Source organism: Elgaria multicarinata, chromosome 1 (assembly GCF_023053635.1).
Source record: "Elgaria multicarinata webbii isolate HBS135686 ecotype San Diego chromosome 1, rElgMul1.1.pri, whole genome shotgun sequence".
In the NCBI taxonomy this organism is placed as follows: Eukaryota; Metazoa; Chordata; class Lepidosauria; order Squamata; family Anguidae; genus Elgaria; species Elgaria multicarinata.
Window position 1 is genome coordinate 219523423 of NC_086171.1, and position 13074 is coordinate 219536496.

Sequence of the window (13074 nt, forward strand, 5' to 3'; positions counted from 1 at the left end):
CCAAGGAACTCAAGGCGCTGTACATAATCCTCCTCTCCATTTTATCCTCACAACAACCCTGTGAGGTAGGTTGGGCTGAGAGTCTGTGACTGGGTTTCCATGGCCGAGTGGGACTAGAACCCGGATCTCCCGACTCCCAGTCCAACACTTTAGCCGCTACTCCGCACTTGCTCTCATTTCTGCCTCTAGGGGGCAGCACTGCCACTGAAGCAGAGACTGAAACTGATAGTGATTAGCTATAGCTCAGGAAATGAGTCTGATTAAACATGCATATTCATTGAGTCTTGGTCCCCCCCTTTTTCTCAGTTCTTTTTATGGGAATGGGTGCTTTATGTCCGCTTGACACTGGAGGACTTGCAGAGACAAAAATAATTTTCTTCGGCCGTTTCTACACCTTTCTCCCCCCCCCCCCTCCCCATCATCCTGTGCCTGCAAATGACACACGGGGATCCCAGGATCAGGCAGGGATGATCCTTCCACTTTCCTGGGATAATCCTTAGGTGTAGAAAGGGCCCTTTGTTACTAATGTTGATGGTTTCCTCTGTTGTTTTAAATTATTTTTTGCCTGCTCCACATAACCTCCTGTACTCTACTTTTAATATACCAAATGTATTAATTTTATGCCAAACCAACTTGGACTTAATTACGTGTTACGTTACTAAAGTAACACAGCGACTTTCAATGTGTAAAAAGTTCTAATATCGCATTATTTCAATTTTTCCGAAAATTTCTGTATTTTTCTGAACCCCCCAGAAAAAAAACCGTTTTTTTCCATGGCTTCAAAATTTCTGGAAATTTTACATCTCTACCCCCAAGAGAGATTTGACCCCTTCGGCTCCCCCTTTCAGCTCCCTTTTTGCCCTTTTAGAAGGTTCCTCTTTTGAACTCAAAAGTGACCCTGTTGGACCCCCCTGGCAATGTCCCCACTGGGTGGAAATTAAATCCAACAGCTCTTGCACCTGACTGGGTCCTGAGCACCACTTGGGATTAAGGCCATGGTTGCCTCCCCTCTGGCTGGTTCGTGTTTTGAGAAATTGTCCCCGTAAAGGCCATTGACCCCCCCCCCAGTTCCTCCGGCCCTTTCTCCCTTGGAGGCCTCCCTGTTTTCATTCTTCAAGATCCCTCCGAGCACTTTAGCCAGGGGCTGAGAGAACGAGAGCGAGTCCCCCGTAGCAAATGCTTTTGGGGGTCCCTGCCATGGCCGCCTGTCCTGCAGTGGTTCTGCGGAAGTGCTTGCCATTCGTTTGGGGCAGGGCTCCTGCTCTCCTTTTCTACCTGCGTGGGATGTTCTGCCCTGATAGCTCCAAGGATGGGGAGCGGAGTGGCGGTTGTGCCTTTGTCCCTGGAGTCTCCCGGGGCAAGGAACACCTGGCCGGGTTCTGCGCGGAGGAGCGCATGCGAGGCGGGGCTCAGGAAGCGGCAAGTGTTTTGCGAGACCCTAACCTTTTTCAACGTACGGAGTGCCCTTCCTCGGAGGTCTCCCTCACCCACGGTTCATCTTGTGAGCTCTAAGTTGGTGTGCTGTGAGCCTAGAGAGAGGGGGCGCCCCAGGGCGCCTGCTCTGTCGCTGGACTGGTCTCCCTGGGTGGGGCTGACATAGTGCTGGTGTTGTGCGGAGGGGCTGCTGAGCTGCGCCATACTCCCTGCTCCCTTGTGGTCTCGGGGTGGGGGTGGGAACCAAGTCAACAGGGGTGGGGGTGGCATTCCTACGCCAGGTCTGGGGCTGGAGCAGGGCCATCGATGGGGGAGCTACGTGACTTGGCTGGGTGCGCTCCTTCCTTGAGCCGCCTACATTCCACGGATGACGCCGTCTGTATTCACCCGCCCCACCAGCGTCTCTTTGGTGGAACAGCTATGCCAGTATGTCGGGTGGGGGGAAGGCTGTCTGCCAGACTTTGTATCATGCCTGTGGTCAATCTGGAGATGCTAATGGCAGCTCATCTTCTTCTTTTCCCCTTTCAGTAGGGGTTCCGCAAGGCTCGGTGCTTGGTCCATTGTTGTTTTCTTTATACATGTTGCCCTTGGGTAATCTTATTCAATCTCATGGCCTCCAATATCATCTGTATGCCAATGATACACAATTATATCTTTCATCTCCAGATCCTTCTCCTGATGTTCACGATCGTATCTCGGCATGTCTTTCAGATATCTCAGCTTGGTTGCTTCATCGTCGTTTGAAACTTAATATGGCAAAGACTGAATTGCTTGTTTTTCCTCCTAAACCTTCTCCTCATCTCTCATTCTCTCTTACTGTCAGTGATGTTACACTTACTCCAGTCAAGGAAGCTCGTAGTCTTGGCTTTATATTTGATTCCTCGCTCTCCTTTATTCCTCATATTGAGGCAGTAGCTAAATCCTGTCGTTTTTTCCTGTATAATATTGCCAGGATTCGATCATTTTTGTCTGTCTCTTCTGCCAAGACTCTTGTTCATGCATTGGTGATTTCTCGGTTGGACTACTGCAACCTTCTTCTCACTGGCCTTCCTTCTTCTCACATCAGTCCGTTGGTTTCTGTTCACCACTCTGCTGCTAAGATCATCTTCTTGGCTCGCCGCTCTGACCATGTAACTCCACTTCTGAAATCTCTTCATTGGCTTCCAATTCACTTCAGAATCCAATATAAACTTCTCCTGTTGACCTACAAAGCTTTTCACAGTCTAGCTCCTTCCTATCTCTCCTCTCTCATCTCACGCTATTGTCCCGCTCGTGCTCTTCGCTTCTCTGATGCCATGTTTCTCGCCTGCCCAAGGGTCTCTACTTCCCTTGCTCGGCTTCGTCCATTTTCTTCTGCTGCCCCTTATGCCTGGAACGCTCTTCCAGAACATTTGAGAACTACAAGTTCACTCGCAGCTTTTAAAGCTCAGCTAAAAACTTTTATTTTTCCTAAAGCTTTTAAAACTTGATTTTGTTCTGACTTTATACTGTTAGTTTTACCCTACCCCGTGCCTGTTTACCCTACCCAGTGCCTGTTTACCCTACCCAGTGCCTGTTTGCATTCTCTTCCCCTCCTTATTGTTTTACTATGATTTTATTAGATTGTAAGCCTATGCGGCAGGGTCTTGCTATTTACTGTTTTACTCTGTACAGCACCATGTACATTGATGGTGCTATATAAATAAATTAATTAATAATAATAATAATAATAATGATGATGATGGAGAACCCCCATAGTGGGTACAGATGTACAATTTCCAGAAAATTTGAAGCCATGGGAAAACTCCAGAGATTTTGCAGGGTAGGGGATGAAAAATATGCCACACTTTTTTTTTAGCTCTCTTTACAGCTCTTAAGTCGCTTCATTGCTTTAGGATAGCCTTCCCCAACTTAGTGTCTTCCAGATGTTTTGGACTTCAGCTCCCATCAGCGCCAGGCAGTATGGCCAGTTGTCAGGAAAGCTGGGTGTTGTAGTCCAAAACGTCTGGATGGCACAGATTCAGGAAGGCTGCTTTAGGACCGTAAAATACATTGTGTGTAACTTCGTTTGGTCCAGAATTATTGCACTCATTAACTTCCTAAATCTGTTGCTATTTGTGGGGTGGAGCCTGGGGAAACCTGGTCCGAAGGAAAAATTATTGAAATATTGTTTTGCTGAGAAACCTCTTTTGACAACCACGAAGGGTCTTGAGGCAGTGTCAGGACAACCTACGGGTGTTGGTGTTTTTTTTTCACGTGAGGGTTTTTGATTAGAACGACATTCATTGATTGCTGTTGCATCTAACCAGAACCAAACCCAGACACACAGGACTCAATACCTAAACTGTCCAGAATGCACATTTTGTTCTATATTTTGACTCAGCTGCTGGGAAAGTGAGCCTGACTTGGAACATTCATAAGGGTGCAAGAAAGGATGCAAGTAGAGAGAGGGAAAACACACGCACACACATACCCTTTGCACTTCAGGGGAGCCTAGTCACCCAGGCTGCATCCCGGCCCCACCGTTGGGGCTTCTGTCCATTGTCCTCAGCCATTCCTGCTGGGTAAATCCAGCCTTGAGCCTCTGCTTTGGGGAGGGGGGACTTCCAGCCTTGCACTGTCTCCAGTGGGAAAGAACCCCCCCACCCCAGTAAGAGAGGCTTCCGGATTGGCCTTTCTGCCGGCGAGGCCAGGGAACTAATTCTGTTTTTCCCTCCACCTACGTTTGCAGCCCATCAAGACAAAGCCGCTCACCAGCAGTCAGGCCCAAATGGTGCTAACCAGGGTCAAGCCCACCGTCCTCGGAGAGGAGCCTTCCAGCCTAGAGGAAGCCCAGGGGCTCGTGGACTCCGTCCTCCCTGGCGGGAAGGGCCAGCCACCAAGGCAACAGGGGACGAGAACCCCCCGGGCGCTGCTGGCAGCGAGAGGCAGCGCCCTCCTGGCCGCCGAGACGGGGGGCGGGGCAGCTCCCTGCCCCCGGCCCATCAGCCCCGGAGGGTTGGATTTGCATTCCTGGAGGAGCTCCTTCAGAAAGACCCCTCGGAGGTGGTCATCACCCTGGCCTCCAGCGCGGGCCTGGAGGAGGTGCTCTCCCAGACCGCCATGAAGCCCGGCTTTGTCCAGCTGCTCTGCCGAGTTCTCCGGAAGGCCTGCAGCTCTCGCATGGACCGGCAGAGCATCCAGCAGCTCCTGGGCACAGTGAAGGAGTCCAACTTCCTCAAGATCTGCCTGCCCCAGTACGTGTCAGACATGCTGACCGAGGCCGTGCCGGCGGTGCGCCAGCAGTGCCCCGAGCACATCCGCAACATCGTGGCACTGGTCCAGGAGTTGGTCAGCGTGTTCCCCGCCAGTTCCGTCCAGAAAGTGGCCCTGCTGATGTCCCTCTTGCCCATGTCTGTCAATGCCCTGCGAGCGTCGGGCGTGGATTTCGCGGAGGAGGACGAAAAGCACCTGGAGAAAGTCCAGGCGTTCATCCAGCACCTGCAGGAGAAGAGGCGGGAGGGCACCTTGCGGCTGGACAGCTGCACCCTGGTGGAGCCCGGCCAGGAGGGGGAGTACCGCGCCATGTCCGTCTACCCCACGTACGACGAGGTGCACGGCGGCGAGAAGGCCTTCCTCCGCCCCAACGTCCTCTCCCGGCCGTTCGAGAGCCCGGCCCTCTACTTGGACACCCACTTCCGGCTCCTGAGGGAGGACTTTGTCCGGCCGCTGAGGGAGGGCATCGTGCAGCTCCTCCAGTGCTTCGAGGACAAAGGCCTGAGGAAGAAGAGGTTCGATGACATCCGGGTTTACTTTGACGCCCAGATCCTCACGCCCTTCTGCTCTGCGAACGGCATCGACTACAAGGTGACCTTTGACACCAAGGCCCTGAAGTCTGTCCGGTGGGAGAACTCCAAGCGCCTGCTCTACGGCTCCCTGGTCTGCATGTCCAAGGACAACTTCGAGACGTTCCTCTTCGCCACCGTCTGTCACCGGGACAGCCGGGACCTGCAGCAGGGTGTGGTGCACTTGACCTTCAGCAAACCCAGCCGGCCCCTCCTGGCCGAAGTCCAGCCCTCCGACACCTTCCTCATGGTGGAAACCACGGCCTACTTCGAGGCCTACCGGCACGTCCTGCAGGGCCTGCAGGAGATCCAGGAGGAGGATGTCCCCTTCCAGAAGTACCTTGTGCGGTGCGAGGCACAGGTGGGAGCACCGGCTTACCTGGGAGGAGGGGGCTCCAGCAGCACCTACGATCTCCGGTGCCTGGTGAAGGAGCCGGCCGCTCAAGGGCAAGAGGGGCCGGAAGCTCCCGGAGGCCCCGCAGGGTGCTGGACGGACATCCTCAAGCCCCACCAGTGGCCGGCCAAGGAGGCTCTGGGCCTCGATGAGTCCCAGCTGCAAGCGCTGCAGCTCGCTCTGACCAAGGAGTTGGCCATCATCCAAGGGCCCCCTGGGACAGGTGAGTCCTGAGCACATCAGGATCAGGCCATAGAGCCTCTCTGGTCCAGGAGTCGGGGCAACCACCTCCCCTCTGGCCAGAGCTGGGCTGCTGAGGACAAAGGGCCTCCTCTGGGCCTCCTCTGCTTCCTCCACCCCATCTGCAGGCAGCACCCAGCTTAAAAGAGGCCCCCGCTGGAGGGATGGAAGGAAAAGAGCTCTTTGGCTGCGGGGGGCGGCAATGGCCCCCCAGGGCTCCAGGCTCTCCTCAGAGCCAGAAACAGAAGGAGGCTCTGGTTCTTGCCCCCAAAGAGAGCTTCATATTTCCCCAGAGCAACTGTTGGGGCACTGTGACCTGGGGTGGGTGAGGCCGCCTTCGCCCGCCTGCCTGCCTGCCGTGACGGGGCTTTGGCTTGTCCTCGACAGGGAAGACCTACGTGGGACTGAAGATCGTTGAAGCTCTGCTGAGCAACCGAGCCATTCGGAGGCAGTCTCCCATCCTGGTCGTCTGTTACACAAACCATGCCCTGGACCAGTTCCTGGAAGGTGGGGGCCTGCGCTTGCCCTCCTCCCCCCCACCCCCCGCGCTGTACCGCCTGCATTGCTTGGGCAGGGCTGCTCTCCTGGGAGCAGGGTGGGGGGAGACCCGGCCTGGGTCCTCCCGTCCGTTCATGGCTGTGATGCTTCCTCCAAAGGGATCCACGTGTTCCAGGAGAAGGGGATCGTGCGCGTGGGCGGGAGGAGCAGCAGCGAGAGCCTGAAGCAGTTCACGCTGCGCGAACTTCGGAACAAAGGCGACTTCCGGAAGGGGCTCCCTCGCCACCTCCGCCTGGGCTACAGCGATGTGCGTCCTGCTGCATGCGCCGTGGGAACGGGCACCCGCCTGGGCCTGGGGACTCAGCGAAGAGGGGGCTGGGCCTGAGCGTCTCCCGGGAGGCCTCTTGTGCGTCGGAGCACCGGAGCGGGGCGTCTGAAGGGCTCCGGTCTGCTTTGTGGCAGATCAGCTGAGCCACCCTCAAGGGGCGGTGGGGGGAGGGGGCGCTGAGGGTCCCCCAGAGAGTCAAAAGCAGGGGCACGGCAGCCCTCCAGCCAGGCGGCCTGGGGCAGAACGTGGTTTGTGGGGAAACACGTTGCCCCATCAGAGGGTGGTTGGGGTGCACGAGTCTTGCCATGGTCCTGGTGCCTCTGGTGAGCTCCTTGCCTCTTTCCCGAGGGCAGGTCTCCAGGCAGATGCGGGCAGCTGAGTTCGAGTTGAACAAGGGAGCGGCTCTTCTGGAGTGCGGCCTGCAAGGAGTGCTGCACGAGCGTCACCTGAGGAACCACATCTCCAGCCAGCACTGGGACAGCCTCCTCGCCCAGGGCATGGTGAGGAGGAGAGCGTGAGCCCGTCCCGTTGGGCCCTGCACGAAACTGAGCACATGGTGTTCTGGGCTGGCAAGGCAGGGAACTGGGGGTGTTGGGTGGGGAAGCCGCCCCAAATCCATCTCCCCTGAACAGGGGTCTGAGAGAGCAGAGGAGGAGCCGATTTGGGGAGAAGGTGGGCGGTCCCTCTGCTCTCGCGCAGCCCAGCCCACAGCTCCACAAGGGCTTCTTAACCGAAGGTAGAGAACGTCAGAAGAGCCCTGAGGCTGGATCAGACCAAGGGTCCATCTAGTCCAGCACTCTGTTCGCACCACGGCTGCCCGGCTGCCCACGGGAAACCCGCAAGCAGGACAGGAGGGCAACAGCACCCTCCTCCCACCTGTGTTCCCCAGCAGCTGGCGTTGACAGGCTTACTGTCTTGGATGCCTGAGGTGGAATAATGGCTATCAGGGCTAGTAGCCATTGCCAGTCTTCTCTGGGAATTTATCCCCACCCCCCTTTCAAAGCCATCCAAATGGGTGGCCGTCGCTACGTCTTGTAGTACCTTTCTTCTATATCCTGAATCTCCTGCCAATCAGCTTCCAGCCCCTCCCCCCCACTGGGTTCTAGCAGAATCCTAGAAGTGTAGAGCTGGGAGGGGCCTCCAAGGCCATTGAGTCCAACCCCCAGTTCAGTGCTGGGATCCACCTTGAAGCATCCCTGACAGATGGCTGCCCCTTGAAGGCCTCTAGGGTGGGAGAGCCCACCACCTCCCTAGGTCCTTGGTTCCATTGTCATACCGCTCTTAACAGTCAGGAAGTTTTTCCAGCTCTCCAGCCATTTACTATTAAGAGGGAGGGAGAATGAAGTGAGCATGGACTGCCCTGGACGTCCACCTTGGGCTGTGGCGGATCTTCTGTCTTGAGCAGCGCAGCCCGACTGGAGCCGGGGGTGGGGGGCTGTGGTGGTGGCATCCATCCCTTGCTGGCCTGTCTGAGCTCTGCCTTGTTGCTCCAGGATATGGAATGGATGAACCCAAAGGACTCCCTCATCTTGAATTGGCTGGGCCTCAGCGCCAGGCCTTTTTACCGCCATGTGGGGGATGGCCTGGCTGGGGCAGGCGATGCAGGTAAGAGACCTTCCCCTGGGGAGCTGCAGCTGGGTCTGGGCAGGAGGCGCCACAGGCAGGCCCAGGGCGAGCCTAGATGAACCCTGAGCCTGCTGGCCTTTCTGCAGGCGCTCCGGAGGAGGAAGAGGAAGAGGAGGAGGAGGAGGAGGAGGAAGGGCAGGAGGCGGAGGAGCTGCTGCCAATCGCGGAGGAGGCGGACCTGATTCAGGCTGAGCGCCTTCTAGACCAGGACGAGGTGGGCCGCCCCCGCCCCCAGAAGCGGCAGCCCAGGAGGGACGTGGTTCAGCTAGACGATCTGTTTCTGGCCATGAAGCTGCAGGAGCAGGACCCCACCCACAAGGAGGAAGTCTGGGAGGTACGTGGCGTCCACCCCCCCCCCCCCCGGGCTGTAGCGTGGGGCTTCTGGGCTGAGCAGCAGTGCGGATGTGACAGAGTGCCACAGGAGACCCTCCTCTCCGGTCTCCCTGCCGAGGGGCTGGAGGGTGGTGGTGGGCCTTGTGGGTGGGCGGGGGCCTCGTGGGGGGAGGGGGCAGGCAGGCAGGGCCTCCTTGACACCATCCCCCCCCCCCCGCGCTCTTGCGGTAGGTCCAGCCGGAACAGAGGAAGAAGATGAAGAAGAGGGCGAGAGCCGAACTCCGCAAGCCGCACGGCATGACGGAGGCCGAGGCGGCGGCTGTGAGGGACGTCTGGGGCCTGCCCCTCGGAGGCCGCTGGCAGCTCTACAGGTAGCTCTGTGCTGGGGATTGGGCTGGGGGCCCCTGCCTCCCCCCTCCCTCCTGCTGCTGGTCTCATACCCTCCCCTTCCCGCCCTCCAACAGGCACTGGGTGCAGAAGTACCAGGCTGAGATCCGGCGAAGCCTCATGCGCCACGAGGAGAAGTACCAGGCAGCGGCGGAGAGGCTGGCCGAGCTGCGCCTGCAGGAGGATTTGTGCGTCCTGCAGGAGGCCCAGGTGGTGGGGATGACGACCACAGGTGAAGACACCCCCCCCCCGGCGGAAGGCCTCGCCCTGAGGTGCCCGCCTGTGGCGGCGCTTGACTCGGCCGTCTTCCCATCTCCCGCCAGGAGCGGCCAGGTATCGGCAGGTGCTCCAGCAGGTGGCCCCTTGCGTGGTCATCGTGGAGGAGGCCGCGGAAGTGCTGGAGGCTCACACCATCACCACCTTGAGCCAGGCCTGCCAGCACCTCATCCTCATCGGAGACCACCAGCAGGTGAGCGCACAGCAGAGGAGGAGGGGAGTGGGCCTCGGGGGGCCCTGACGGAAGCAGCGCCTGCTCTGCGGAGGCCGTCTGGGAATCCGCAAGGCCGCCTCCTAAGGGAGGGGGGTGCATGTGCTTCTCTCACAGCTGCGCCCCAGCGCCAACGTGTACGACCTGGCCAAGAACTTCAACCTGGAGGTGTCCCTCTTTGAACGGCTGGTGAAGGTTGGCCTCCCTTTCGTTCGCCTCCGTTTCCAGGTGAGCGGCGCCTGTGGCTGCCTTGGGCCTCGTGGGGCTGGGCGGGAGGGGAGGGTGTCTCTCTCGCATTAGCAGCCAGGAATGCCCTTGTGTGCAGAGAGCGGTGGGGGCTGGTGGTGCCTCCCTGGCGATGTGGTGCTCTCTTCGGGGGTAGCTGCCAGGACACCACCCGTCCCGCCGTTCCACCTGGCCCGGAGGTTGCCGCTGAGGGCTCTGAAGCGCAGGACGGGCTCCTGAGCGCGCCTTATTTTTGCTGTCTCCCCATCTCTTCGCAACCCCGGCACGGCCTTGCAGCACCGCATGCGGCCAGAGATTGCCCGGCTCCTCACACCCCACATCTACCAGGACCTGGAGAACCACCCCTCTGTGCTCCAGTATGAAAACATCAAGGTGAGTGTCCGGTGCCGCTTCGGCCTGGTGGCCTGAGCCGAGCGCATGTTTGCCGTGGCTCAGCCTCTCCCCAGCCCCACCCCAATTCCCGCTCTGGCTGCTGTACGCTGCAGCAGCGCAGCGCATGTGAGCTTCTCTTCTTCCCCCACCCCTCTACAGGGAGTCTCCTCCAACCTCTTCTTTGTGGAGCACAACTTCCCCGAGCAGGAGATCCAGGAAGGCCGGAGCCACCAGAACCCGCACGAGGCCCAGTTTGTGGTGGAGCTGTGCAAATACCTGCTGTGCCAGGGCTACCTGCCTGCCCAGATCACCATCCTCACCACCTACACGGGGCAGCTCTTCTGCCTGCGCAAGCTCCTGCCGGCCAAGACCTTCCAGGGCGTGAGGGTCCACGTGGTGGACAAGTACCAAGGGGAGGAGAACGACATCATCCTCCTCTCCTTGGTGCGGAGCAACCGGGAGGGGCGGGTGGGCTTCCTGCAGGCCTCCAACCGCGTCTGCGTGGCGCTTTCCCGCGCCAAGAAGGGGCTGTACTGCATCGGCAACATGGAGATGCTGAGCAAGGTCCCGCTCTGGAGCAAGATCCTGCACGTGCTGCGCGAGAAGGGCCATGTGGGCCGGGCCCTGCCGCTCTTCTGCCAGAACCACCCAGAGACGGCGACGGAGGTGGCGCGGGCCGAGGACTTTGGCAAGGTTCCCGAGGGGGGCTGCAGCCGCCCCTGCGAGGCCCGGCTGAGCTGCGGCCACGTCTGCCCGCGGGCGTGCCACCCCTACGACCCCCTGCACAAGGAGTTCCGGTGCGTGAAGCCTTGCCAGAAGGTGCTCTGTGCGGACGGCCACCGCTGCCCTCGGCTCTGCTTTGAGCCTTGTGGGAAGTGCCTGGTGGAGGTGCCCAAGACCATGCCTGCCTGCGGCCACCAGCAGGCGGTGCCCTGCTCGATGCCCGCAGAGGCCTTCTGCTGCCAGGAGCCGTGCGGGAAAGCCCTGAGGTGCGGGCACGGCTGCACTCTGGCCTGCGGCTGCGAATGTGCCAGGCGCTGCTGGGAAAAGGTTCAGGTGGAGCTGAGGTGCGGGCACAGCCAGCAGGTGCCCTGCAGCACCGCTGCCGACGTAGCGGATGGGCGCCCCGTGCCGTGCAAGGCCAAGTGCCCCAGCATGCTGGAGTGCGGCCACCGCTGCCCCGGCTCCTGCCACTCGTGCTCTGGCGGCCGCTTCCATGAGCCGTGCCGGAGCCCCTGCCAGCGCCTGCTGATCTGCTCCCACAAGTGCCAGGAGCCCTGCACCAGCGACTGCCCCCCCTGCCCGCGCCCCTGCGAGAACCGCTGCATCCACAGCCGCTGCCAGAAGAAGTGCGGGGAGCCCTGCGCCCCTTGCGTGGAGCCCTGCGAGTGGCGCTGCCGGCACCACCGGTGCCGCCGACTCTGCTCGGAGCCCTGCGACCGGCCACACTGTGACGAGGCCTGCCCCAAGCGCCTCCCTTGCGGGCACCCGTGCGCCGGGGTGTGCGGGGAGCCTTGCCCCCAGCAGTGCCTGGTGTGCCACCACGAGGAGCTGACCCAGATCTTCTTTGGCTTCGAGGAGGAGCCGGGGGCCCGCTTCGTGCAGCTGGAGGACTGCGGCCACACCTTCGAGGCCCAGGGCTTGGACTACTACATGGATGCGGGGGAGGGGGAGGAGGCGCGGGGGAGCGTGGCCATCAAGCTCAAGGTCTGCCCCAAATGCCAGACCCCCGTTCGGAGGAGCCTGCGCTACGGCACACTGGTGAAGAGGAGCCTGGCCGAAGTGGAGGCGGTGAAGGCGAGGATCCAAGGCTGCCCTGTGGAGATCGAGGTTAACAGGCAGCGGCTGATGGCTCAGCTGGCGGAGAAGGCCACGCTGAAGAGGTGCTTGCCGGACCGGTACAAGCTGCTGCGGCAGAAGCTGGAGGAGCCCTCCCTTTGCAGCCGGGGCCTGGGGCTCCTGGAGCACCTACTGGCCTTCTACGGGCAGCTGGCTGAACTGACGGAGGCCACGCGGAAGGGGGATCCCGGCGACTGGGCGGGAGTGCAGAGGAGGCTGGCGGAGGCCGACGGGTGGCTGGAGAGGCCTCGCCGCAGCTTCACCAGCCAGGAGCTGGCGGAGCTCGGGTGCGAGTTCTGGCGGCTGACTTCCCTGGTGGAGGTGCTGGCCAGGAGCAGGGCTGCTGGAGGAAAGAGGGATGCGTCCACGGCAGAGCTGGTCGGCCAACTTCGGCAGCTCCTGGAGGGGCCTGGCAGGCTCACCCCGGAAGACGAGGGGCTGGTAAAAGCCAAGATGGAGGCCCTGGACGCAGCCCTGCCCAAGTCTGGGCTGGGCATCTCGGAGGCAGAGAAGAAGCAGATTGTGGCCGCCGTCAGTGGGGTGAGACGTGGGCACTGGTTCAAGTGCCGGAACGGGCACATCTACGTGATTACTCAATGTGGGGGTGCCATGGAGAGGAGCCGTTGCCCTGAGTGCCAGGAAGTCATCGGTGGCACGAACCACACGCTGGAAAGCAGCAACCAGCTGGCCCCCGAGATGGACGGGGCCACTCACGCCGCCTGGTCAGAGACGGCCAACAACCTCCTCAACGTGGCCGAGCTAAATTGGCTCCGCTAGGTAGGCTCCACACTTTCCTCACCCGTAGCTGTTGGGTTCCCCTGGGCCTCTGCGTCCCTAGGAACGCCCCCCCTCCTCCTCCTCCTCCTCTGCTTGCCCTTCTATCTGCCTTCTGAGAACAAGTGGGAAGGAAAGAGCCGTCGCCCGGTCAATCCCGGATCGTTCTCGGCTGGCCGGTCAGAAAGAGGGCCACGTCCGGGATTGGCTGGCAAAGAGAAAAGCGCTTCCCTGTAGGTAATCGGCGTTCCTGTCCTGACGACTTGGCTCCGGCCAGATTTTTTTATTGCAAATAAATGCTTTTTGTAGCCAA

The 13074-nt window shown here is 59.9% G+C and overlaps 1 protein-coding gene across 2 annotated transcripts in view; it reads left to right on the top strand.

Moving 5' to 3' along the window:
- ZNFX1 (zinc finger NFX1-type containing 1) overlaps positions 1–13074 on the top strand; it is a 107640-nt gene extending 94566 nt beyond the window's left edge. For both annotated transcript variants that reach the window (XM_063147516.1, XM_063147515.1), the window contains exons 2-13: positions 4145–5854; positions 6259–6378; positions 6528–6676; positions 7051–7197; positions 8191–8302; positions 8410–8657; positions 8888–9027; positions 9121–9275; positions 9367–9512; positions 9648–9758; positions 10053–10148; positions 10308–13074. In XM_063147516.1, the coding sequence (XP_063003586.1) occupies positions 4516–5854; positions 6259–6378; positions 6528–6676; positions 7051–7197; positions 8191–8302; positions 8410–8657; positions 8888–9027; positions 9121–9275; positions 9367–9512; positions 9648–9758; positions 10053–10148; positions 10308–12764 (5220 nt within the window). In that variant the 5' untranslated portion in view covers positions 4145–4515 and the 3' untranslated portion in view covers positions 12765–13074. The remainder of the gene's footprint in view (positions 1–4144; positions 5855–6258; positions 6379–6527; positions 6677–7050; positions 7198–8190; positions 8303–8409; positions 8658–8887; positions 9028–9120; positions 9276–9366; positions 9513–9647; positions 9759–10052; positions 10149–10307) is intronic.